Genomic DNA, 26,319 nt, shown 5'->3' with positions numbered 1-26,319 from the left:
CCAGGAAACAACAATACAAGTGAGTGAATAAGAAAAAGCAATTTCATTGGATGAGGATTCTAATCCAGAGATTTCGTTATCACGCATCGCCGAGAGAGGGCGGTGGTTCTGGCCACGGCGCCGCCCACCACCGCCTCCCGGAACCGTACTGGTCGCAGCGCGAGCCCCTGCACAATCTGCACGCGGCGGAAACGTGCGTGCGCGCACGCATGGGCCCAAACGGCTGGGCGTATGCCGGCCTCCATCGGTGCCAGCTGGAAGGACTTCAAGTCAAGAGAAACACACACCGATCGCAAATAGACGGGCTCGCCGGCCCAGTTTGGCGGAGGCAACCTGTCGGTCGGTTTTTATTTTTAAAGTACCTGCGTGTTGGGATGCGGCCCTTGTGAAGTAAAAAGCGTCAAAATTGCTGATCTTGATATCAATTACCATGGCAACGAGCAAAGCGCTCATGACGCCCCTCCAGGAGGAGCGGCTGCCAGCTATAGCTTCTAATCCTGATCCGAGTTCTAACGCGGCCGCGTATTTATACGACGGACATCTGAGACAAACTCATCACCAGACGAAGCGAGGAGCATTCTGTCCATCCCGGCAGAGCTGAAGCAGTGAAACAACAGAGAAATACTTTATTTCAAAAATATAAATATATATAGATTGAAATTACACCCCGTCCGCAGATGGCCCGCCGTAATGAGCAATTAGCGTAAATTGGGAGAAAGACAAACGATTCGGAAAACCTGGAATTAATCCTTTCATTTACGCTTCCGTCGACCCTATTCTTGTGTTGTAACACTGACACACTGAATCCCCCGCCGTCCGTGATGAATGGATGACGTGTTTGCGCAGGAGCGGGTTTGGTGTGAAATAAAGCGGGAAGAATAAATCTTTGAGGTAAAATGAAATGCGCATTTCACCATCTGCTTTCGTCGGAAATGGGGTGGCTTTAATGGATTGCGGAAGACGGCAATAATACGGCAGCTCACAAGTGTATAATCTAAAAATCAAGCGACAGATTTAGGAATGATTAGGCTCCTCCGACGTAATGGGCCGAAAGGAGCGCGAGCAGACGCCGTCCAATTTCCTGAGAATTGGAAAAAAAAACGGTTAGGACTCAATCTTTTGATGTGTAAAAGTGGCGGCTGAAACCTTGGCCGGGGGTCGCCGGGGTCTTACGGGTCCGAGGCCGGCGTGACGGGAAGCGAAAGGAACAATAATAACCGTTTTGAATTGTTACGAGTGAGAGCGTGAGCGCGCGCCATTATCAACTTGTGCGACATCCTTTAAACGGATTAAATCTGCCGTGTTTACATGAATTCTGCCGACGCACGAAAACTAGCGTTACATTAAGGAAATGAAAACTGTATAAATGTCGATCCTCGAGCGGCACGGTAGATGGAAGTGAGAAATATATGCTCAAATTACCGTGCAATCACCATCGCATGGCATTTTCTGCTGATAACTGACCTGCAGCACCGTCTGGATCTTGGCAGAGACGTCGGCCTGCTCGTAGAGCTTGATGCCCTCCTCCTGGGCCGCGCCGGGACGCTGCACGGCGATGCGCTGCAGATGGGCGAGCACCACGCTGTGGGCCTGCGCCACCGCCTTGAACTTGTCAAACAGCAGCTCCAGAAGTTCCAGCAGCAGACTGAAGAGGGAGCCAGAGAGCACAGAAAGAGAGAGAGACGTCAGCTCTGGCGGGAGGCAAGAAATGGACAGAAGGGAGACGTGTGAGCCCCCTTTTCACGGTTTGGCTGAAACACAAAGATAGTTATGAAGCTCGTAATTGAGAGCGAGCGGGGCCGGGGCCGATTTACACGCCCGACGTGAAACTTCATCAAGGATTTAGATAAAGAGCCCGAGGAAAACAACAACAAACAAGACAAAGAAACAAAGAAGAGACAAAAACATGCATCCTGAGGCGTCAGAGGACGCAGGGGCCCACCCAGGGATTTCATATCTGCTTATGTATTCCAGAGAAAGTCAAGGTGCGAGAGCAACTGTGTCAAGCACATCAATTAGCAATTATTTTCTCTTACTCTGTTTTCCCTCATTTCCCGAAGGATGCGGAAAGTCTTTCCATCCAAACGGCTTTTGGCACATAAAAGAGGCAGCTCTGCGCGGCGCTGGAGGTTTCCGCTTTATCTCCAGCTTTTTTGGAGGTCTTTGTTGTTTACAAAAGAATCTTTTAAGTGAACACGACTTTCGCACAATCGCTCCGTCAGCATCGGCGCAGAAATGGAAGAAATAAAAAAAAAATAAAGCTGATGGCCTCTGACTGCAGCTGGAATCACAACCACAGGTTCCTGTTGAATATCAATTAATTTCAGCAAAATAAAAAAAGTATGAACAGCCTTATTGAGAGGGGGAGGGGGGGTAATGAGAGGAATTTACATCCGCTGGAAATTGCATGAATAACAATTCCAATTTCACACTCCTGTCGGGTAAATCCCCGTAGTTTCCGTTCGCTTTGCACAAATCTCACAGCGACACAAGCGCGGCCTCCAACTGGAAGGACCGCCGGAGAAAGAAGAAAAAAAAAAACGTGTGACCCGCATCACCTGGACAGGAATGAACAGCGACTTCTATTAGCTCTAAATTGCTCCGGCTGAAGACGAGAGCGCCGGCAAAACCAAAACTGACCTTCCACTTGATCTGAGTGCTACACTCTCCATCTGACACTCACGGCGGCCTCGAATGCACAAATACTGCCGTACGGACTTTGGCCGTAGCCGCTTTTTGCACAAGGACACGGCTTTCACAACTAAAGAGGGACCACATTATGCGAGGCTCCATGAGTGCCCAGGGCTCCTATGCAAGTGACTATCCACTTTATTCCACTGAAAATATGACAGTCATTAGAAATGGTGTCAGTGATTACTGATACTTGTACACTCTCACATATTGATTTTATTGAGCGCACTGGTAAAATGCAAATTTCTCCTCAGCTGCAAGCATGCCGCATGGGATGTTTGTTTATCGCTGAAATCGGGTGGCTGGGTTTCTAACACATCTTGTAAAAAAAAAAAAAAAATGATCATAAAAAAAACATCAGCGGGCAAAAGTAATGTCTCCACTGTGACCCAAACCCGGGTTCCAGCGGTCCATCTCAGGATTGAACAGGCTCTTCCATCCTCATTTTCCTTCCCATTTTACAACAATTTTCAAAGTATATTTGTGTGTGTGTGTGTGTGTGTGTGTGTGTGTGTGCGTAAGTCAATTCTACAGAAGTCGTGCCTCTGCCGGCGCGAATTGAAAACATGTTTTGAGGCTGCATGAAAAATAAGCCATTCCTGATGTGTAATCGAAAGCAGCTGACATTGAATTGAATTAATTACAAGTCGATACGAATTACCCCCCCCCCCCCCCCCGCCCCGATATAAATGTCGGCAGAAAAAAAAGAAAGTAAAGGACACGTTTCGGGAGGTAGCCAAGACTTCCTTAGAAAGTAAAAGAATGATGTAGAGGAAAGATGAATGTTTCACTAGAGGGCATTTTGGTTGGCTGTCTGTCAGTACGCTGGCAGTAGCGGCAAGTAAATGTTATTAATGGAGAGGAGAGCGGGCACAAATCACGATGAGCTATAACTCAGTGCATGGAGGATGTTCATGAGCTGTACCAAGAAGCGAGGGAGGGGACGCCCCCCCTCTTTTCACTTATGTATAGAGATGAAGGGCTGACAAGAGAAAAGATGTACGGCGGGAAGCTTCTTCAGACGCGGCCAAAGACAATTACTCATCATCACGTATGCTCTGCAAACATGCAGTCGGAGAGACACAATTCACAGCGTTGACCTTGTCACCCTCTCCTGTTACCATCTCAAAGCGCAATCTCTCCCCCCTCTCCTTCCAGGACACACACCCACACACACACACACACACACACACACAGATAGACGGACAGACAGACAGCTCTCAGTCCTCCTCATTATCTCCTGGTGGTGGTCACCCTGATCTATATTGTGTGTGTGTGGGTGTGTGTGTGTGTGTGTGTGTGTGTGCTCGGGGGCCTGGGCTCACATTTCCCCTCCGGATCGAAGCGGACACAGGCTGCACTCTCAAGATGTTGATGCAAACTGTGCTTAAAGTGGTGGATGAACACGCGAGTGGACACGTGAAACTAACTCTTCTATTTTCTTTGTGAGCTTCATTATCGTGTCTTGACAAATTGACGGCTTCTTGGCGGGTATACCGGCTTCCGCGAGTGTGACGTATATTTTGAGCGTCGAAAAATAATAAATATCATTTTATTTTAACATTTCAAGACCGCAACAATCTTCCAATTGAGAACTAAAATTAAAAAAAAGGAACAAACACGAATAATATACATCAATTAAATGCTTACAATTTATTTTCCCAAGCCACTCGGAGCCACAGGTTGCCGACCCCTGACCGACGCCAATTTAGCATTAGCTGCGGAGTTACTCGGTTAATCGCTTTAAATAGAAGAAGTTTCCCAGAAACCCTCACGCACAACGGCTCTGTGTGAATGTCAGCGAGCGCTGCGAGGGTTTGGCGCCGCTCGTTACCTGACTGCAAGCAGAACGAACCCTTTCACCAATTTCAGAATGACGCCGAGCGTTCGGCGCAGACGTCGGTGATCAAGGATGCTGCAAAGTTCTAAAACGCCGCCCGCCAGTCTGCCGGAGCGATAAAATATATTGTGCAATAACAAGACCATTGTTCCCCCCCACAAGTGGTACATTGGATGGGGTTTCCATGGCAACAAGCCTTGAGTTTAAATTGAAGTGAACATAGGCTGAAATAGGTGCTCGCGCACCCAAATAGAAACAAAACCGCACACATTAAGTCTTCGCACAAATGAAATTCCGCGCTCGGCGACACGGGCGCGTACGCACACGCGAGCTTAGGATCTGCGCGAGGAGTAGAACTGCAACGAGCTACACGGCGGGCCGTTACTCTGAGGTCAGATGAGATTTAACAGGCAACGGGAGAGGGAAGGCAGACGAGGCCAGAGAGAACATCCCTGACAGAAAACAAGACGTTGCTCTTAAATGGTTCGGGATCAGTGGACTGAGACCTGTGCTTCCCAGTCTGCTCGCTGTAGGAGTGTGTCTGCAGGAGCTGACGTGACTGCTTTTAAAATGTACCAGTCCTGGAAGGCAGGTGTGAAATTGTGTGTGTGTGTGTGTGTGTGTATACGGGGTGTTTAACCATGACGTGGAGCAGCGGCTGCTGGGTGTGACCGCAGCTTGAGGTTTTTCCCACGTTTCAGACCTGATTGACTGTCTGACTACGAACGCCCTGGGACAGCGTCCACTGTCAGCCTTACCTTTTCATTTCCATGCAGCGCGTGGCACGCCCACGCCCACGCCCACGCCCACGCCCACGCCCACGCCCACCAACGAATCGCCACGCAGAGTTGGTATGAACAAATAAAGTGAAAGCATACTAAATTCTCGCAGAGTGGCCGGCTTGAGATTTGGGTATCTGAAGGACTGATTCTAAAACAAAAAAATGTAAAAAGTGACATTAATTAAACTCCTTTGCATATAATCAATAAATGGAAGCTTTGGTGAGGTCTTTTGCTGCCACATTCCTCTGCCGGTACTCATTCGTGCACTATTACTGCTTGGTGCTTCCGATCACGCCCATGTAATCATTTCATGGAGACAGCCTTCATCTTCATCTCATTCCCTCGTTATCTACAACTTATTTCCATTCTGCAGTTTTCCCGATCGTCCGGACCATTTTCAACGATCCCGTCCACTTAACGAACTATGCGATGTTCTCCTGCTCTCCGCACCTTGGCCGGCTCTCCTGAGCCAGAGTCTCCCCCCTCTGGTAGGCGTGGTCCGCTATCTGCGTGGTGGACCTCTTGATGATCTGCTTCAGCTCCGGTTCCAGACGCTCCATTATGGCTTTGATGGCCTCCGGGACCTTCTTGAGCTTGGTGAGAGCCTGACAAAGCGAATAAATAAAGAAAGATTGCCGCGTCGGGTAGCATTTAGGAGCACTAATGGATTAGCAATTAGCAGTCTGCAAAGTCCGCCCGTGCACACACCTTGATTAAAATGCCCATGAACTCGGGGCTGTTCTCCTCCGGGTCCACCTCGGTGAGGTCCGACTGGTTGAATTCACGCACATCTTGCTGCAGCTCTCTCACTAGACGGGAAACACACACACACACACACACACACACACACACACACACACACACGGAAGAACACATGTTGTCAGTGTATGCAGAACATTTCCAGGCGCTTAGATCTGATAAGTTCACTAATGTGTCAAAAAACAACGCAGACTTTTCGGACTCCCTGGAATCTTCTCTTGGACACGGGAATACTAAATGTTATTTACATTGTCGAGTTTGATTTTTTTTTTTTTTTTTTTAACCATTGCGGTTTTAAGAAGGTATTTTATGGTTTGTGGTCAACATCTGAAATCAATAACGTGCTACTGTTTCTATGGATTAGATACCACAACCACTTAGTGCACCAATCGCGTGTCTGATGTGTGTGCCGCCGATTCGGAAACATTGCCAACCCTAATAATGAATATGAAAAATAAATTACAATGTTTGTTCTCTTCTTCTATACAATACGACTGTCTCCAAAGTGCACGCACCTGCAACCTCTTACTTTTTTTTTTCATTTTTCCGCTCTTCATGTTCTCTCAATCTGACACAACAACATTAGGAGCCAAATTGAGAGTGGCTGCATCGAGTGATTTGCTAATTTTCATTAGATTGGGCCCCCCGGTTCCTAATCAAAGCATGTTAACAGAGTTAATGTTCATGGCAAGTTAATGGACTTTGGGTGCATTTTCTCTATTTCACATTGGAACTGTAGCTTCTGTAATAATTATGACAATTACAAGCTAAAAATGAGGCGCTCTAATGCTATTACCAGAGTGGCAAGCTGGGCTATTGATGGAAGGAGGACGGTGTGTCGTGACCACAGTTGTTAGCATAGAGGTGTGTGGGCACTTAACGCCTTGCGGTAGCTAATGGCTACTGTTCGCTTTGCATAATGTGGGGAAATGTGTGGTTTTGGTTTAACTTTCCCGCCCCGGGTGGGTAGATTGAATTGATATTCATGGTTTGCATTTTTCAGCCTTTTATTGGAGACGGTTGGGCTGAATTTTGAGATTAGACCCCTGAGTGTGGCGAGTTGTTATCACGGGGGGAAGGAGATGCAGACCGCGCAGCTGCTCGCAACCTCATTTAGAGTTCTAATTCTTTGTTGTGACTGTAATTAACTTCAGCAGGCAAGCCCATATCTGCATTTATAAAAAATGCAGAGGTCGATGCCGATCTTTATTTCATGTGTCCTTCTCGGTCTGCAGCACAGCTCTTAGCATTTTGGATGAACGCCGTTTGCCACATCTTTTCCTGGACGTTTTCAGCAACAAACTCGACGGCATGGCAGACACCGTGTACCTGTTGTGTACCACAATCAGCAGCAAATGACAAGAACATCAAATACAGCGGCAAAGTAGCAGCCAATTTGCGAGGACAAAGAATGAGCATCTAGTGCACACTTTTCTGGGGACGGCAGTGGCTGCCGCGTCCACCAATCTCTTAAGTCGAGCCATTGGAAAAAGGCAGTGGAGTCACTTGTGACGGCGCAGAGATCATTGAGAGACGGAGACGCAGGAAGTCATGCAGTCCAAAACCACGCATTGGGTATTTGGAGGCCTCCAGCCCGTCCCGTCCCGCCCCGTCCCGTCCCGCAGAACAGTAGGACTACGCGAGGTGAATACGAGACGTCATCTCTTGATCGCAAGTTCTAACTCTTGTGTGCTACTACCGGTCAGTTTAACCTTTGATTGCACATCATGAAATAATGGTATATATGGTATGGGGATATGAATCCGAAGAGGAACACGTTAACGGTGCCTCTAAATAGTTAAGCTTTGGGAAAAGTATAAATCCATGTCTGAGCAGCACTTCCATTAGAAGCCGGCGCCTGTAAAATATTCACCAAAGAGCTCTCCGAGTTGAAAAGGTTAGTCTGACGCTTTGATGTGCATTAGCTAATTTGCATGTATGCCTATTTGAGATCACGGCACGCGCGTGCACGCTGACGCGTCGAGCCGCCCGAACAAAGCAGGTGGGTTCAACATACATGTAGAACAAGTGAGATCAGGTAACGGCGAAATGAACCGCGGCGGCTCAATCTGACAGCCGGCGGATATAAGGCCGGGTAAAGGTTAGCGCCCGCGGGGAGAGCTAGCTTATCCAGAGACAGTCAGACACTAACAATGGTAATCTTCTAGTACCGCAACAAGGAGAAAAAAAAAAAAGAAAAAGAAAAAAGAACAAATGCTGAATGATATATATATATAACAATATTTGCTCAGTATCCACGGGGCTGAAAATGAAACAATGACTTGCTAAGTTAAAAAGCAAACAGTGAGAGGTGAAAAATAAAAAAACACCCGCCTTAATATAAGAACTCAGGGGAGGGGAGGGGGGGGGTAGAAAGAAAAAAAAATAATACAGAAGAGCACCAACACCAAGTTATTGAAGGATTTAGTTTTTTCATTATCTTCTTGTTTGCGCTCCTCTGTGCTCTGCCTGAAAGGAAAGGAGGAAAGTAGCCCGTTACGCCCTAACAACCAACAGAGGCTTGATGCATTCCCCAATACTGTTAGTGGCTCCATTATCAGCACATGTTAAAACACTGGTTACCAGTTGGAGAGTAATGATGCCGCTCCCCTGCTGGGATGGCGGCGCGGCAGGGAGACTAATGGTACACATACAGACGACAAGATGATTATTATGTTAGCGAGGGAAGTGTGTATTATGATCAGAGTTGAAGATGTTATGACATACAGCACACTGCAAGGAGTGTGTGTGTGTGTGTGCGCGTGTGTGTACGTGTGCATGCGTGCCTGTGTGTGTGTGTGCGTGCACTGGTGATTTTCTCCTTTGTAGAAGACTTTGGATCAGCAGTTCCTTTGGGCATCCGCTCACACAATGTATGTGTGCATGCGTGAAAGGGTTGAGAATGCACATCCCTAATCACATGCAAATGGATGAAAGCCAGAGTGAAGCTAATGACTTCATTATCACTGAGAATATCAGCACAGGGAAAATAAAATTGCAAACGGTGACTTGCATTCTTTGTTGTCCAAAGAGACCGAGAGGCCACTGGTTGTGTTTGTCGCCGTATTGCAACGGAGGTCTGCGACCTTAAGGGCGAGCGGACACGACGACTTTTGTATTTTCCATCAACACATTTCAATTTCCCATGTATTCACTTTCCCCTTGCTATTATCTCAGATCAGAGTCTTTGCGAAAAGCCGGCGCCTTTGTTTTTCCACCCGTATTCCCGTTGGAAGTGACGTGTAAAGGCCGTACCGCTGTTGGATCCTGGCGTGCTGAACTGTGATGAATCCAGCAGCTTGCGCGGCGTGGACAGGCTACTGACGTCCAGCCCGGGCATTGGAGACGTGTCCTTAGCGACGGTGCTGTGAAGACGGAACAAGTCGTTTTGTCAATAAACGCCGTGATTTCTCTCCGGGATGAAACAACACACGGCGCTCGGACCAACTCAGATTCCAGACGACGCCGTTGCGGTGACATACAAAAGTTTCATATGCACCTGCCTGCCCTTGTGTAACAAAATCAATCTGTTTTTTAAACAAAAAGCCTCACATCTTCGGGTGGACTCGGCGCTGCTTTCCAATGAGCCATTTATCAAGCCGTAAGCCGGAGGTGGAAGCAATCCCGGCCCTTTAAGTTGGGCGGTATAAACACAGTATGCCTGCTAAGTGAGTGGGGTGTATGGAGGCTGGCTTGTTGTTCCAAGCAACCGAATACCGGGAGGCCAGGACCTGTCACCGGCTGACCCTCAGTAATAAATCACTATACCTCACTAAACCGTAGCCACCATAATTACTGCGCCCCGTACACACACACACACACACGTAACCGTGCAAACAACACTTAGCCTGAACGGCTTAGACACAACACAAAAGCGTCAACAGCTATGGGCTCTAAGCCACCGAGCCACATTAATCCAGTAATTTCCACGGCGGCATCATGAAACAGGAAACTAGCCCTTTAGTCACGGAGGCATGACTGCGACGGCCCGGAACGCCTCCTTTATCATCCCAAGCATCGCCGGCGTCACACAGCAGTCGCGGATCCTAAATTCCGCCATTTTTCTTCCGTCGCATTCTCACAAGCGGCATCTGGAGTAGCCGTGCACGTTTGAGAGAAAAACAACAATGTATGCGCATACATTGGCGGGGTATATTTTGACCAATTTGACAGTCATTTTTAATTTTGCTATTCAGGACCACTGACTCTCGGGAACGCCGGGCACGATCCAGATGGTGCGGTTGGAGCCTTGCATGGTAACTCTGCCCCCATCAGAGTGTGTGTGTGTGTGTGTGTGTGTGTGTGTGTGTGTGTGAATGGGTTAAGGTGATCGAGTGTTAAGCGCTTCTGAGCTGCAAGGTGATGAGAGCGCCATATAAGTGGAGGCCATTTATATGGTATGCACTAAAATGGTGAGAGCAGGCACTGAACCAATGGTGTGGATATACTGAATTAAACTGTGTGGTATTTTATGCTAATATACGATATCGTATATCAGACAAACCTGAGGACGACATTTTGCTCGAAGGAGTATGGACGGAGCCAAATCAAAATCATTTTTAATCTCCTACTTACAGCAACCTATCTGCTACCATCAAATATTAAATAATGTTTCGGGTGCGGCTTTATAGGATTTAAAGCTTCATTTTTGCTTCCCAGATAAAATAACCATGGCCTTATATTGCAAAAAGGGAGGGTCATCGATTAAAGACTTGCACTTGTCTCTGCAGAACCCAAAAGCGTAGGTTTTTTTTTTTCTTTTTTTTTCTGCATCTAACATCGCTCAACAGAAGAAAATACAACACGTATCCAGTTTCCAAACAACCTATCAATGCTTTCTTCCAAAGTCTGTATGATTAGTTTACTGCTGTTTTCTGTCTTTACAGTCATTTCCATTTTATTTTCGCAGAACTTCCTTCTGAACTTGTGCTGGTGCAAAGACACCGCAGCAAAGCAACAAGTAACACGGTGTAATTGTTTTTGCCGGTAATTGGCTTGGTATTCATACAGTAAATAATTGGCTCGTCGGACTCCCGGCAACAGGAGAACTTATAATGAAGACACAATGATGCAGTCTCAACTTTTCAAAGAAGGACGAACTTCTCGGGAAGCGTGTCCGACTACGACCGTACGTAATAAGCAGAGGGAAAGGGACTGGACAACTCGGCGCAGCAAACAGGCAGAGAGATTCACTTTTTAAACCGTATACTGCTGTCTAATGTAAGCGGTTTTCGTTTAATTAATCCCCACACGTAGCCCTTGGAAATACTACACCAAGTTTAAGTTGAATATCTTGTTGTGAAAATTCCCCGGCCCCCGTAGACTTTACTTCACGATAAGCGCGGCGTTTGTCGAGAATGCAGATTGGCCGTCCACGTACCCTTGAGGCCGCGTCGCGTTTTTGTCCTTGTTTTTGTGTCCCAGGCGACTGGTGGACTTGATGTAGAGATGTCGATGCAGCTCGTCGATGAGCACCAGGTGGATGTTGAGCTTCTTGCTGTGGAGCTCCAAGCGCAGATCGCCGAGCCCCTCCACCTGCAGCAGGGGACCTTCCAGAGACTCCACGGCCGACACCTGCATAGAACGAAACGCCGGGTAATCACACGTCCTGACTTAAGTTTAATCCTGTCTGCCGGGACCAATTTGAACAGTTTTCACCGTGCTTTACCTTAAAAAAGTTTCTCTTTGGCATCTGTGCGCTTTTTCAGGCAAAACAATAAAAAAAGAATGCCGTTCAGAAGGTCAGCACATGACTCACGGTTTATTCTGAGGCTGACCTATACGTGCGCTAAGAAAAAAACAAAACACAACAAAACACACACCCCAGATTTTTCCTATTCAACACTGCTTTTGCACAGGTACCCCTGCAAGCCAAGAATATGATGCTTCTCGAATTGAAAGGGGCCTTGCGGTTTTTGTATAAGCCTATTAAATGGACAAATGAATGGGAAGACATGAAGGAAGAAAACACCCTCCCTGTCAGAGGTAATCAAGCCCATCGAAAACACACTCCCTGCAGCTGGACGCAGATAATATAAGCCTATATCGCCAAACAGTTTTTCCCCCGGACTCCCTTGGGTTAGGCGGCACGTACGACTGTTCACATAACTTTTTGACATCAGCCCGCCGTCGGGAAAGTAGCACAGAAAATAAGTTTGTGTGCATATCTTCCCCTGTATTTATCATTATTCATCCATATTCTCCCATTCTCCCTCCATCTCTCCTGCCTGCCTCATTACCTGGGACAGCGACAGCCCGGCTGCACTTATTGAATGTCCATAACCATGAATAAAACGTGCCACTCTGCATGCATGCGCGCTACCATCTGCATGTGTCCGAGGGCTCTAATGACCAGAAGACAGTGAGAACTATTTGCGTGGCCAGAGCTATCCAGAAGGATGGGGAAGGGGAAAGGAAAGGGAGAGGGAGAGAGGATCAGGCGTGGGCCGTGGGTCAAGTGTGTGTTGATGGAAATGAGAGCAGCATTAATATGATTAGCTAACGCTCTGCATGGTAAGGGCTGTTTTGTTTTTCTTTAGTGGAATTATACAAATAGAAATGCAAGGTTTTTGCCGTTCTGTGTGTGTGTGTGTGTGTGTGTGTGTGTACACAACCCATAAGATGTGTCTGTATATGATTAAGTGAGTGATTGAATGCCTGTCAATCATATATTTCTGTGTGACGCGGGGGCAGAGGAACACTGGACAGTCAGTGTAATTAGACATATAAAGCCTTGGAAAGGAAACAAGGGAAGAGAAGAGAAAGAGAGGAAAGGAGAGAAGAGAAGAGAAGAGAAGAGAAGGAGAGGAGAGAAGAGAAGGAAAGGAGAGGAGAGAGTGTCTCAAGCCAAACAGTCTCGTTTTTAACCAACCCCATGGGTCTTGGGACTGTCATTCAATAGCAGACAGAGAACATCGTCTGAATTCTAATTGTCAACCCTTAGAGATGAGCCTCACACACACACACACACAGACAAACACACACAGACAAACACACACACACACACACACACACACACACACACACACACACACACACACACACACACACACACACACACACACACACACACACACACACACACACACACACACAAAGAGGTATTGAATAGAAGGCAAGCAAGTTTAGCTCTCAACTGTTGTTCACAAGGAGGAACCTAAGAGAAAAGACAGGGATGTAAATGTGGCAAATACTGGAAACGTGTTTCCTTGTACGATGAAATTCTTACTTTGCCGTCCACAGGTTAGGAAGTGAAAAAAAACATTAAATGATAAGCATATTATTGCAATGGGATGTAAACAGTGCAGAGAAAGGTAAACCGTATAACCAAGATACGCAGGTTTAAGACGAAGTGCAGTTGTGTTCATGGGAGGGAGGGCTGAAAAAGTGCAGAGCGCCACGTTAAAAGTGGTGTGCAAACTCACAAAGATGATTTACTTATGTTATCATACTGTATCCGGGCCGCCACTGGGGCTCCTCACCTTGAAATGAGTCATCTTATACTGTGACCAGATATCAGACGTCCACAGATCCGCCCCGTATCAACATATAAACATGTGCTGAAATGCAAAGCCAGTGTGGAGCCACAGCACCACAACACATGTCTCTGTATCGCTATCGCTACAAAACCAGTAAACAAAAGTTCAACACTACAAGCCCATGACAATTGTGAAAGGATCACTATTAAGCGTCATCACGATCACGTTAAGCACATTTGACCATTCCAAAGAAAGTACGGCGCCGTTCCTCTGACATTGAACTGCGGCCTCCCTTTCAAAACACGCCAAAGCGACTGAGCGCCACTTGAATCAAGTCGCTTTTGTTTATTTTTTTCCCGACCTCGCAAAGGGGATTTTTCACGGCTCTTTGGGCACACCACCATCCCTCTTCTTCGCCTCCTCCTGAGATAACCCCATTCTTACTAATAATTATTCCCAATGTTTAAAGGAAGATGTGTGGGAGTGACGGGAGAACAGAGAGAGAGAGAGAGAGGAGCAGGAATAAAAAGGAAAAGAGAGAGATCAGAGTCTGGCCGTTTGGTCCTCATTGCCACACTGCTGCTCCCCTGCTGAGCAAACGGCAAAACACACATTAAAAGAACAAGATTGCATGCGCGCACAGACACACACCTGCTGCAACCCCCCATCGTACTTGATGGTGTCTGCTTGAAGTTAAAGGGTTACATCTACAGGACTGTTTGGGGCTAAAAGTTCATTTCTTTAAAGCTGAGAGGTGCAAAATAATTCAAAACGGTAAGGCTCTGTAAACACTGACGGTGTTTGTTTAGTGAGTGCGCCATAAGTCGCAAAGCAGCACATCAGTGAGGCCAAAAATACATTTATCAACACAGACACCCCCCCCCACTCCCCAAAAAAACGAATCACAAACAAGGCATTTTCCAATTTTTAGAACCCTGCTGTTTACAACCCAAAACTCAGATACGGCTCTTGCTAAGAGAACATACCAGACATGGGCATTAATGTCCAAGACATGAGATCTGCTTTGAGAAATATGAAAATGAGTGAGGGGCAACAATTAGCTTTCTTGTCACGTCTCACCTCCTGCGGGCAAGTGTGGAGTAAGCGAGGACCTGCGGTGCTGCGCCGAATGCATCAGAGCGCCAGGCTTCTTTCGAGACCTCACATCCAGACTCACGTCTGAACACACGCATTATCAATTAAATTAATACCAGGAATTAGTTTGCGAGACATGACCCGACCGCTGGCGAGAGATCAGAAAGGAATTTCCTGAAACTCTGCAAAAGTTCTCCTGACGAGGAGCAGAATGAAATGGCATATTTTGGAGGTCATTCTTATATTTCTTTTTTTTAAACCGGTTTCAATCAAAGTGAAATTCATCTACATCCCACTAATTGAGCTCTGAACTTGTAAGCGTTATGTATCCGGACAACGTTTTTTGAAACCAAAGCAAGAATTGAAAGAAATTGCACTGAAATATTGTTGCGTACAATTCTCCATGTTGCCCAGCTGGAGCAAATTCGCCGTTTGCACCGCATTTCTGGTGTATTGTAGGTTTGCTAAATACTCACCAGCATGTCTGTAGCGTGAAGGTAGTGCTTGCTCGCCATGTAGGCCTCCAGCCGCTGAGGCACCTGCTTGATGCCTTCGATCTCGTCCAGGAGCTGGAGGACGTGCTTGTGTTCGATGCCTTCGATCCACAGCTTCCGCAGCTCGTCCCTTTTGCAGTGGAGCAGCATCTTACAGGACAGCAGGTTCTCCTTCACCTGCAGCAGAATAGGGAAGTTACACAATGCGGTATAGACAAACTAAATTGGAGGGTGAGGTTTTAAAAAAAAAAGAAAAAAACTTAGGTAAGGGACTTTATGAAATGATCTATACTTTTATTCTAATGGTGTCATTTTCAATGTTCAATAGTTAACAGTTAACAGTTAAGACAATTTCTATTTCAGTGTATTTCTTATTCTCCCTCCTTCCTACTATAATCTATTACTGTTATGTTTTTACTTGAAACTCTGGCACAACAATTTCCTTCGGGATAAATAAAGTTGTTCTCATTTCTCATTTCATTTCATCAATACGTTCCTTCGTTTTCTTTTGATCTTGAGCAAAAAACAAATCTACAATTACGCTGATGATGTCTCAAATTCCAGACCAAGAAAAATAGCTGGGTTTGCAGTACAAACAATAATCTCTTCATTTCCACTCGCTGTGACATCATCAGAGTTTTAGGGGAACAGGCCCCGTGTTATTCATAACACTCTGATTTGCTACTCCATATGTCTCATGTCATATTCATACTGGTTGCCAGACGGCTCAGGCCTCCATTGAACTCCAGCAATGAGAGGTGAACACTTCACTCCGGTGATAACTGGGATTAATGTCTTAAGAATAAGTAAACACGTGGTCTGAAATCCATCCAAAAAATAGGTTTCGCAGCCGTCCATGTCCATCCAGGCAGGCGTCATCTTTGTGTACCTGTTTGATCTTGTTGCGAGAGCTGGTGATGCGCTCGGTGATGCTCTGATACGTCCTGATGGCGGTGGTGAGTTCGGCGTAATGCTGAACAATGAGCTCATCCAGGTCTCTGTCGCACTTCTCGAAGGCGTCCTCCAGGCGGCCCTTCTCCGTCTCTCTGTCCTGCACATCGTCACTGCTGGACAGAGTCCTTCGTCGAAAAAGAGGGGGAGAGGAAGAACGGTTGAGTATTACAGTATTACATCTATATATGTTATCCAAGTAAAGTAAAAGCAACATTTTTTCATACAAAGACTTTGGCAATGGGACAAAAGCCTATGAGTATAAGTATAATATCAATATCAAAATTGTGAACATGTTTCATTTGCTTTCATGAAATGCAGAGCCTCAGAAAGGCATTGACAACATGGTAACTTCAGCAACACAAATATATACCTCCTGTATCATTCCCCTAGTCATCAAATGACAACATCGCTATTCATCGATCAATAGATACCTTGATAGCCAATAACTTAACAGCTGTGCTTTGCTTTCACTTTTTGTTTGGCTTTCCGAATACATCGGTTTAAATTTAGTATCTTAAGATCTTAAGAGCTGATTCTTGTTAGCTAGTTTTCTCTAGCTTCACAATGTCATTTCACAAAACTGGAAACCTAAATGATATAATGTGCTACAATCTAGTTAAATTATGAAATGTGACTATTTCTCTTTTCAAGTAGCACATAGAAATAGTGCCAGTTCTGTATGAAGGAAATTATTTAACCATAGAAACTGTACATAAAACTTTTTTTGAAACAGCCAGGGATACTGAATGCCAACGTGGTTATTTTTTTTCCAAAACCCCATACGTTTGTATCCCATAGTGCCAGCATTGTTGCATCAATCTCGTGTTTTTGACTGCGGTAGTAAATCATTTGATTTTCAAGCACAGCTCCTGCTTGACAGACAAAAGCAAACTACAAGGGTGTGCCAACGTGAGCAGGGCAGCATATCTTGGGCTAAACTCCGCTGTCAGTTGGATCTTTGATTTAGCTTTTATAAAGTCGCAGCAGGAAACAAACTCGTCCCGGATGTTTTCAGAATGATAGGGAAATCGTTAAAAATAGGATTTCTTTGTTGACTTTCATCCACAGTTCTAGTTTACAACCATTCTATTATTTAAATTTAGCTTGTAAAGTACATATTTTCAACTTTACTGTTGTGAACCTTCACATGATAGGGTGTACCTAAACCACTCACAAGGTCAGGTTCAGGTCAAACTGTTTAGCTTCTCGCTCGACCCTCACATAGGACATGAAACAGCTTAAGGCTCCGGGTTCATTCAAAAGTTCATGCAAAATGAACTTTTTTCAACATTTTATCCATAGTAAGAGACACCTTCTTCTTCTTCTTCTTCTTCTTCTTCTTCTTCTTCTGGCTTTTCCCTTCAGGGGTCGCCACAGCGAATCAACCTTCTCCATCTAACCCTATTCTCTGCATCCTCCTCTCTCACAACAACGACCTTCATATCCTATCCATATTAAAAGACACCAGGATATGTGTGTGTGTGTGTATATATATTGTGGCAGCATCCAGCTTGTGAGAGGCGAAACCCGGAGACATGTAACTGTAGATATGTCAGTATGTAAATGTGGAAAGGACAATAGGATATGAGATATGGACTAAAGGGCGGCTGCAAACATCTTTCGGAGGGTATTTCTGAGGTAAGTGTTATGCAGCTTTAGCTTACTTATGCTGTTGGAATTGGAGCTGCCAGGCAAGAGTTTCCGAGGCAGGCCAAAGAGAAGATTTATGGACGTAGTGGGAGAGGATATGAAGGTAGTTGGTGTGAGAGAGGAGGATGCAGAGAATAGGGTTAGATGGAGAAAGTTGATTCACTGTGGCGACACCTGAGGGGAAAAGCCGAATGAAGAAGAAGATCTTAGTTATGCTGTAACCGTGTTGTCAAATGTTTGGTTAGTGTTGAATTTGAGAGGGTTGAAAATTAAAAGGTTGAAGGAGTAATAGACGTGCCTCGTCATCGATAAAGAGTGAAACCTCACCTGAGCGCAATAGTAAGCTTATGAGTGGGCAGCTGCAAACGATGTTTGGGTTTAACGGCCATGACGGCCTTTGTAGAAGTGTATATGTTGATACTTAAGCTTCAAGAAAATAGTACACTCAGTAGCGGTAACTGTCGGGGGACAAATGTACGTGCACGTTTTAGCTATTCTACTTGACTGATTGTCAACACAGGAAAAGATAGTGCTAGCAGAGTTAGCATTACACCTAGCAGCCAACAAACTGCCTGAGCGAATAAAGCAAACCCAAAGAGCCATTACAGCGTTACATTTTTCATTAGAATAACTTAGAGGATGTGGGTAAACCCTACCTTATGACCGAAATGAGGAGACCAGAGGGGTCTTTGTTTTTGTTCACAGCACTCCCGTATCTCCCGGTGTCAGCTGCCATTTTTTTTCCAGCTGCGGCACCCAAACAGGAAGAAGGAAGCGCGTGACTCTCGGAGTGCATTGTGGGAGTTGTAGTTTTAAATCTGACCCGCCGCTCTGACTACATGTATGGCCGCATGCTTAGTTTGATATTGCAAATCGTCATTAAATCGTGATAACCCTATGGCAATAATGACCTAAAAAATGACTACATATTTTACAATAATCTCCCTTTATGAATAATTAAGATCTTATCTGAATAGGAAGTATCTGAATGAAAACGCATTTGATTGGTGGGAATTATGTTTTAATGTTTTCCCTAAACAATTATTGTTTTTCCTTCTCTCTAAATTTGCCTGGCTTATGAGATTTTACTTTTTTTTTGAGTCCTTTTGGAAACCCATTTTATTGTAACATTTCCAATCCAGATCTCTTGAACTTGATAACGGAAAGGTTGAGTAGAGAAAAAAAAAAGGACAACAGAGTTTGTCAGTAAGTTAATAGCCTCCGCCATTTAGGACATAAAGTGTTGGATTTGGCGTCTCTCCTGCACTATATCTCTGACAATCTCTGCTGAACCAGTGAGAATGGGACAGGACATTGATTCTAGACCAAAAGGGGTCGATTCCCAGTGGCCCGGGCCCTGATTGATGGGTTGGTGGAATGACGAGATAACATTGTGGGTGATCTTTGTGTCTGCTCCAACCTCAGGCACCCCCGCCCTCCAAAGGAAAAAAACAATTACTGTGTCATGTAGGAGCCAATGTTTTTCCTTTAAAAAGTAAAGTACCTATTTCCCAGGTTCAGGTTTAAATTTGAAGTTCTTATCATCCCGTAGCCCATATCCCATCACTCAAACTTATCTGCTTGCCTTCTTTTAACCACTAACAGGGAACCAAGGTTATTTCTGGCAGCTTGATCTGTGTTTGGACACATAGAATTGACGAATCGCCCCGTTAGTGGATTAAATAACCAGACAATGAGGCCTCTGGAGGTCACAGTTTCATGGTTTTAGGTACACGATTAAATGCACACGCGGCATCTCAACATCATACTCAGATGGGAAGATAATAGAAAAGAACAGTTAAGCCAATAAGAAGAAATGTTTCGAATACTGAATAAAGCTGCATTGGACTAATTAAACATTTCGGTCTATCAACTGGCACAGATGAGGTTGCAAAATATACAAAGCATTTGCTTGGCATTAATCTAACATAATGCAAAAGTTGGATAGCGTGTCCTCCCTTGACAATACTTATAATATTTATTCTTTCATACTAAATCAGTCTGAGTCACGATTGGGATTGGCTCCAGCTGCCCTCATTATATGAAATAGGCGTCTTGAACATTTTGGACGATGTAATTTGTAGCGCTGCTGTCGATGTTTGTACTGAGTGGAGTTCCTAACACCTCGCCATTGTTGACACACAAACACCGGATAAAGCTATACATGCAAACCCTGTCTTTGTCATGAGAACAACCACCGAAATAAATGAATAAATAAGTGTTTGGACCCCTGAATTCCATAGCTTTCTTCAACGTGTTTGAAAAGACTGTCCTCAGAATCAGAATCAGAAAAAAACGTTATTTGTCCCCGAAAGGTTATTAGGGTCTTGATTAAGAGACTAACAGGGGCCTTATTATTGATCGTATTTACAGAGCGTATTTGTTAATGGTGCTGTTTAAATATACATTTTTCCAAGGAATAGTGTTCCTTGTATTTTTTTTGCTGCAGCATTAAAAGTGTGGCTAATGCTAATTAAGGTAGGATTTATTGCAGAGAGGTGCTGTATTGTTAAAACTTGAATTAATGCACCGGATGAATTGTGTGGTGGACCTATGATTGCTCTTTCCAATAAACAGCGGAGCGTCAGTAAAATAAAGCACATAATTTCACTATAGTTCCCGTATTTCTTAAATAATGGATTGCCTTTGGTAACACTCTGACGCTGGTCTTTGTTCAAGTTTACACAAGTGTCACCAATAATTTATGATAATATGGAAGCGCTTATAATTGTTATATGAGAAACAGGAAAGGGCTGTGTAAAGTATATCCTAGCCTCTGCAATTATTTCCCCAAGAAATCTGGAACACAAAGGGTCAGGCCCTTGATGACTGATTAGACGTTTTTTGCTGGGGTTTTTCACAGAAACGGGGCAAAGACGAACATAAAGGGCTTCGTGACAAATATACTTTACTTATTGCACACAAAAGAACGTGTTGATCACGTTAATAAAACACACTGAGGCCACTCCATAATTCAGAGCACATTAGTTTTTTACAAAAATACATACAGATGAAGATATTTTCATACGATATCTTCATTCGTCTGCATCGCTTATCTTTAACGCTGGGGCACGATGGGCCGGAGCCCGTCCCAGCATACAATGGTGTCTCAATATGACGTGTGAATGAAAGCGGAATGGCTGTATGACTCCATATGTGGCCCTGTGATCGACTGGCGACGGTTCCAAGGCGAAACTCACCTCCCTGACCGCGGGATAAGCGGCATAGATCCTGAAGGAATGAATGAATGTATTTCCATACGAGGGATTTTTTTTTTTTCTCCCTCTTATTTTTCAGCCTGCAGATGTCATTGAAAGGGGCGTTAAGATCTTAACATTTGAACCAAGAAATTCTAAACAGTTCGCCCTGGAGCCCGCGTGAACGATTGTGCCAAAAGCATTGAAATTCCCTGCAGGCGTTCCTGAGACATCCATTTTCCCTTGAGGAGCTACTGAGAGATAGTCTCTGCAGGCAGACAGACGGAGGGATGACCAGAAAACATAATGCCACCGGCCACAGCTGTCACTACTCTGGGTTTTGTGATATTCTGCATTCAGGAGAAATAAGATGCCTTGACAAAGACAATTTTCAAACTCCTATGCGGGAGGTGGGAGTGGAAGGGGGTGCCGACATTGAGAAACTCTAATAGAAATGCTCGTGTGAAAATGATTTTACAAAAAAATGGAAAATGTACGGGGACATTTACGAACCATTAAAGTCTCCATTATTGTGAAAGAAATATTAAGGGTAAATTAAGCAGGTCATCGAACACGGCCGCCGTCAGCATCAAACAATTTAGCGTCCCCTTTCAATTACACTCCTGCTTGCTTTTAAAATGGCGCCAGAAACAAGTGGGAAGGTGGGTTTTTTTCCACAGGTCTTCAATTGAAGCCCATCTCAGTTCTGTGTGCAATGTATTCAGCTCAGCCCGGGGCTTTTCAGAGAGCGCCATCGGGCAATGCTGCAGTCTCAATCCTTATTATGTAATCTCATTATGGATTCAGAGGTAAGGGGTCCCTCTCGGGGAAACATTGCTACGACTGTTTGTAACAGTTGACATCTACATAAATGTTAGTCAGCCAAAAAATAGCTAAACTGATTTGTAATTAAAAGAGGAGAATATGTAATCATGATTGTTTTCAATTGTTTAAAAAACATCAAGCTCCAAAATTGCAGACTCCACTGTTTGAACGGCCTTCCAACTGTACCGGCAGATAATGGCACTATATTTTTGGTAAATGACATATCATATTTCCTTGGGCTCTGTGGTTGTGTCGGGCAGAGTTGGTGGCAGGGTGCTTTACTTCGACTAATCTAAATCATTGCGATTCCAGACGAACTGGATCGAACGCTCCTCCCACAACACGCCAGCTCGCAGACCTTGTTAACTTCTCGGCGGTGGACCCTCTGAATGTCTCCTTCTTGCAGGATGTGATCAATGGCATCCTCCCTTGGATCTTCTCTCCCCCAGCAGGTCAAATTTGACTATTCAGGTCGGTTTTCTGCCCGGATATTCCTCGGGAATACAGGTTTATCGAAGACCTGCAGAGATTTGCCCTGCTGCTGTACTTCAGTGGATTGACATGAAAGGGACTGCCGACCCCTGTTGCCTCTTTATCAGTTATTTTTCCGGTCCTGTAATGAAGGCGTTTCTTCGGTCATGTATTCATTTCTAGACCTTGCGTCCCGCAGCTGTTGCAGCCTCAGGTATGCTGATCATCCAACAAGTCTGCTGCTGCTGTATGTCGGTGAGTCATCTCCTGCCCCCGCTGCCTTCCTTCTCTTTGAAACCCACTGGGACTTAAGCAAGTCTGTGTGCCAGATTGTGCTGCAGCTACTTGCCAGCCCGTGGTGGCCCCTACTGACTCTCATGTGCTTTTCCTCCCAAATCTTAAACAATACTCAAAAAAGATCCATAAACTTATATTTAGACTTTCAATCTGAGGTCCAGGCCCAGTGAATGTGCACTCTGGATCATGATTTAAGTTACAAAACCAGAACGTTTTCTTTTTTTTTGGGAGGGGGGGGGGGGGGGGGGGTATTTGTGTTTATGGCATTTACACCCACTCTAATAGCTGTATTTTGTTAGATATTTGACAGTTCATTTGAGATCTACTACTTAAGTACATATGTTCTATTTGTGTTTTCAAAGTATCCAATTTTATGGTAACTTGCAACTGTGTTTTGAAAAGTTGCTAAACCAATTAAGCTATTTTTTTTTTGTGAATAAAGTAGTTGTAGCAGAAGCACATTCATACCTTGTCACCAACTCAAAGAGAGATATTCCATCTACTGCAGATGACTAATGTGGAAGTCTCTCTCTTTGTATCAGCCACTTCATGAGTAAGATTCTGGGCACGTGCGCAGGCAGAAGTGATCAGCAAGGACATCATCGACACTTGCATCACAAGAAAAATACAAAAGACAAATTACAGCATGGCTCTGGAAAACATATTGAACAATGTTCAACAAAAATGTGCTTGAAAAACAAGAAATTAAAACAAGACCTTGATGAAAATACCAAATAACCAATAAGTATGTTGTGATGTAATGAACAATATATGCTGTGTATCATGGGACCTGTTTGCTGATAAGTGGGGTGTGAATACCAGGTGCAATAAGTTCAATTGTTTGTTTAGTTCATAGATTTACATTGTTTTACACACACACACACACACACACACACACACACACACACACACACACACACACACGTGTATATGTGTGTGTGTGTGTGAGATCTACTACTTAAGTACATATGTTCTATTTGTGTTTTCAAAGTATCCAATTTTATGGTAACACACACGTGTATATGTGTGTGTGTGTGTGTGTGTGTGTGTGTGTGTGTAAAACAATGTAAACCTATAAACTAAACAAACAATTGAATTTATTGCACCTTGTATTCACACCCCACTTATCAGCAAACAGGTCCCAGCCAGGAAAACGATGGAAAACTGATGTGTATATATGTATATATGAAATACACATATATAATGTATATTTAATGTATATATATATATATATATATATATAATGTGTATGTATATATGTATTATAAATACATGTTTAACATTCACTCGTTTCAACTGCCCGAAAAACAACCAATAGAAACGCTTGATGTTAAGACAGGGCAACGCTTTATCCAATCACCGCACACGTTGTTCAAAGCGTCATGCTAAGGAAGTTTTGACGTGCCGAAGCGGTAGCGTGCGGTTCAGTGACAGCTCCCACCGGCCCGCACGCAACTAAACTGTGTAAAGACAACATTTGGCTTCAGTCTTGGATGTTACGAATAAAATCGACTATCTGACGCGCCAGCAGCTGCGGTCCGGCCATGGGAGCCAATAACAGTACCCGCCGCGTGTCGTTCGAGTCGGACGAGAACGAGAACATAACCGTGGTGAAGGGCATCAGGGTGAGTGACACGGCGCTAACCTGCTAACCGACCCGGGGACGAATCACCCCGCTCGGGCAGCCCGGCGAGTGTGGACGGGTCAGGCTGTACGGCTAATGCTTTGCTAGCAACACCGCCCCCGCTTCTTTTTTGGTGTGAAATTTCTATACCTCTGAGACACGTTTCTCACAGACTAACTGATTTTCAACTTGTTAAGTGTTGTTAAATGTGAAAGCTAAACTGACATTTATTTACCACAGCAGCGAGACTGAATCCGTTTGGAAACTTTAATAAGTATGTCCTTTGGGGAATGTTGACGTTGACGTCACCCCCCGCATGCGCCCCTCTCGTCCAATGAGCGCCATTTGAAACATTTCTCAAACATTTCAAATAAAATATCTCTTTTACTTTTCTGTACTTTTATTTATCTCTGTGTCTGTACATTTGCTAAGTAGACTTTTGCACGACGCAGACGGAGAAGCTTTAGCCAAGCATTCGGACTAATGTGACTGAGTTAGAGGTCAGCCAAGTGAGGCTGAAATTAACCTTTAATAGGTTGTAATCCTGGTGTGTGTGTGTGTGTGTGTGTGTGTGTGTGTGTGTGTGTGTGTGTGTGAGAGAGAGAAAATACGATTTGTACCTGGGGCACCTTTATTCTGTACTTCCTACAATCCAGAACGACTGTTATATGATAAAACAACTGTAACCTGACATTTTTATTTTAGATCAACATCTATTTTTGAATTGTCATCTGAAAACCGCACACATTCCTAATTGCCAATCGCAACCACACAACTATTTCAGTTGAAAATAAATTCCAAAAGGCAGTCACATAATCATGATCTTGGGATACAAATAAAGAGAAGATGAACTTTATTGATTCCCATGGGGAAATTTGTCACAGCAGCATAACAGTTATAATGCCAAACATAAAATTAATATGAATCTAAATATAAATAGAGAGACAGAAGACAAAAGATAGCAAGACATCCACGAATAAATAAACAGCAACAACATCAGGGATAGTAATGGACAACATGATGGAACAGTAAGGCTGAAAAATACACAACCAGAACTAAATGACAGAGTGACAATAGCAATGACAAGAATAGAATAGATAAACAAAAATAGGCAGGATGTGTGTGGGCCGGGACCAACAAGGATAAGATAGACAGCAGAGCTCTGGCATGAGATGTAGATGGGCGAGGTGGTGAGGTTGTGGAAGCAGCACAGATGCACCACGGGCCGGTCAGAGTAGTGCGCTGTCATACAGTGTGATGGCCGCGGGCACAAAGGAGCGTCTGAAGCGTTGCTTCTAATGAACCATCGGCCGAAGGAGCCGCACATCAGCCGCAGCCGGCGGCGCAGGGGATGGAAAGGATGGTCCAGGATAGCTCCTGCTTTGTCCTTCACCCTCCTCGCTGCCACCCAGTTGAGATGGTCCGGGCTCAGTCCCAGCACCGAGCGGGCGTTCCTCACTATCTTGTTGAACAAAAGCTATGAAATCTCAAAAGGGAATGTTAAAGTCAAGTCTGAGGGAAGAGAGGGGGAGTCAGATTATCATGATTTTAACATACTGAATGTTAAAAAGAGAATAGGCTTAGGTTGAGAAAGTTGATTCGCTGTGGTGACCCCTGAAGGGAAGAGCTGAAAGAACAAGAAGAATGTTGAAATGTAATAATATTTGCCTCTGTATCGTGAGGTGACTTTCCAAAAAAAAACAACAAATTTTATTTTGTCACCTGTATTTCCCAGGTAAATACTATAACCATGAGGTCAGACAGAAATAAAGCTGGGCCCTGGAACAGGACCACTATCTGGGCCTGCCTTCTGGAAATCAGTGGTGATCTAATGACTTTCTATCTCCACTTTTCGTTGCAGCTTTCGGAGAGCGTCATCAATCGTATGAGGGAGCCTTCAGCCACTTTGAAACAACAAGGAGCTGCCGCCCCACCGTCTGCACCGTCACCTCCTGTTCCCCCACCTCCTCTTCTACAGCCAGTCCCTCCCCTCTTTGACCACATCACCTCCTTGCCTTCCGCCTCTTCATTTGTAGACCCTGTTGAAATCCCGGCTCCTCCTCCACCTGCTCCGCCTGCAGTGGAGACAGTGGTTGCAGCACCAGCACCTGCTCCTCCTCCTCCTCCTCCACCTTCTCCTCCTCCTCAACCAGAACAGGTAG

At 44.8% G+C, this 26,319-nt stretch overlaps 2 protein-coding genes across 4 annotated transcripts in view; one reads left to right on the top strand and one right to left on the bottom strand.

Annotated features, from left to right (window-relative positions):
• The window catches only part of exoc4 (exocyst complex component 4), a 111,347-nt gene extending 92,848 nt beyond the window's left edge, over window positions 1-18,499 (bottom strand). Inside the window, exons 1-8 of the mRNA XM_086147315.1 lie at window positions 18,400-18,499; window positions 16,029-16,218; window positions 15,122-15,316; window positions 11,453-11,646; window positions 9,328-9,437; window positions 6,022-6,122; window positions 5,764-5,918; window positions 1,465-1,645 (exon numbers count right to left, since the gene is read on the bottom strand). Of these exons, the coding sequence (XP_086003441.1) occupies window positions 1,465-1,645; window positions 5,764-5,918; window positions 6,022-6,122; window positions 9,328-9,437; window positions 11,453-11,646; window positions 15,122-15,316; window positions 16,029-16,218; window positions 18,400-18,479 (1,206 nt within the window). The 5' untranslated portion in view covers window positions 18,480-18,499. The remainder of the gene's footprint in view (window positions 1-1,464; window positions 1,646-5,763; window positions 5,919-6,021; window positions 6,123-9,327; window positions 9,438-11,452; window positions 11,647-15,121; window positions 15,317-16,028; window positions 16,219-18,399) is intronic.
• A 5,429-nt stretch (window positions 18,500-23,928) lies between these two features.
• Window positions 23,929-26,319, top strand: part of chchd3a (coiled-coil-helix-coiled-coil-helix domain containing 3a) — a 78,004-nt gene continuing 75,613 nt past the window's right edge. For all 3 annotated transcript variants that reach the window (XM_086147314.1, XM_086147313.1, XM_086147312.1), the window contains exons 1-2: window positions 23,929-24,158; window positions 26,019-26,315. In XM_086147314.1, the coding sequence (XP_086003440.1) occupies window positions 24,078-24,158; window positions 26,019-26,315 (378 nt within the window). In that variant the 5' untranslated portion in view covers window positions 23,929-24,077. The remainder of the gene's footprint in view (window positions 24,159-26,018; window positions 26,316-26,319) is intronic.

This window comes from Fistularia commersonii, chromosome 5 (genome assembly GCF_037954325.1).
Source record: "Fistularia commersonii isolate RoL2024-O1a breed Wild chromosome 5, RoL_Fcom_v1.0, whole genome shotgun sequence".
Lineage (NCBI taxonomy): Eukaryota > Metazoa > Chordata > Actinopteri > Syngnathiformes > Fistulariidae > Fistularia > Fistularia commersonii.
Note: the sequence above shows the minus strand (reverse complement) of the source record. Positions and strands in the feature narration are given on the sequence as shown.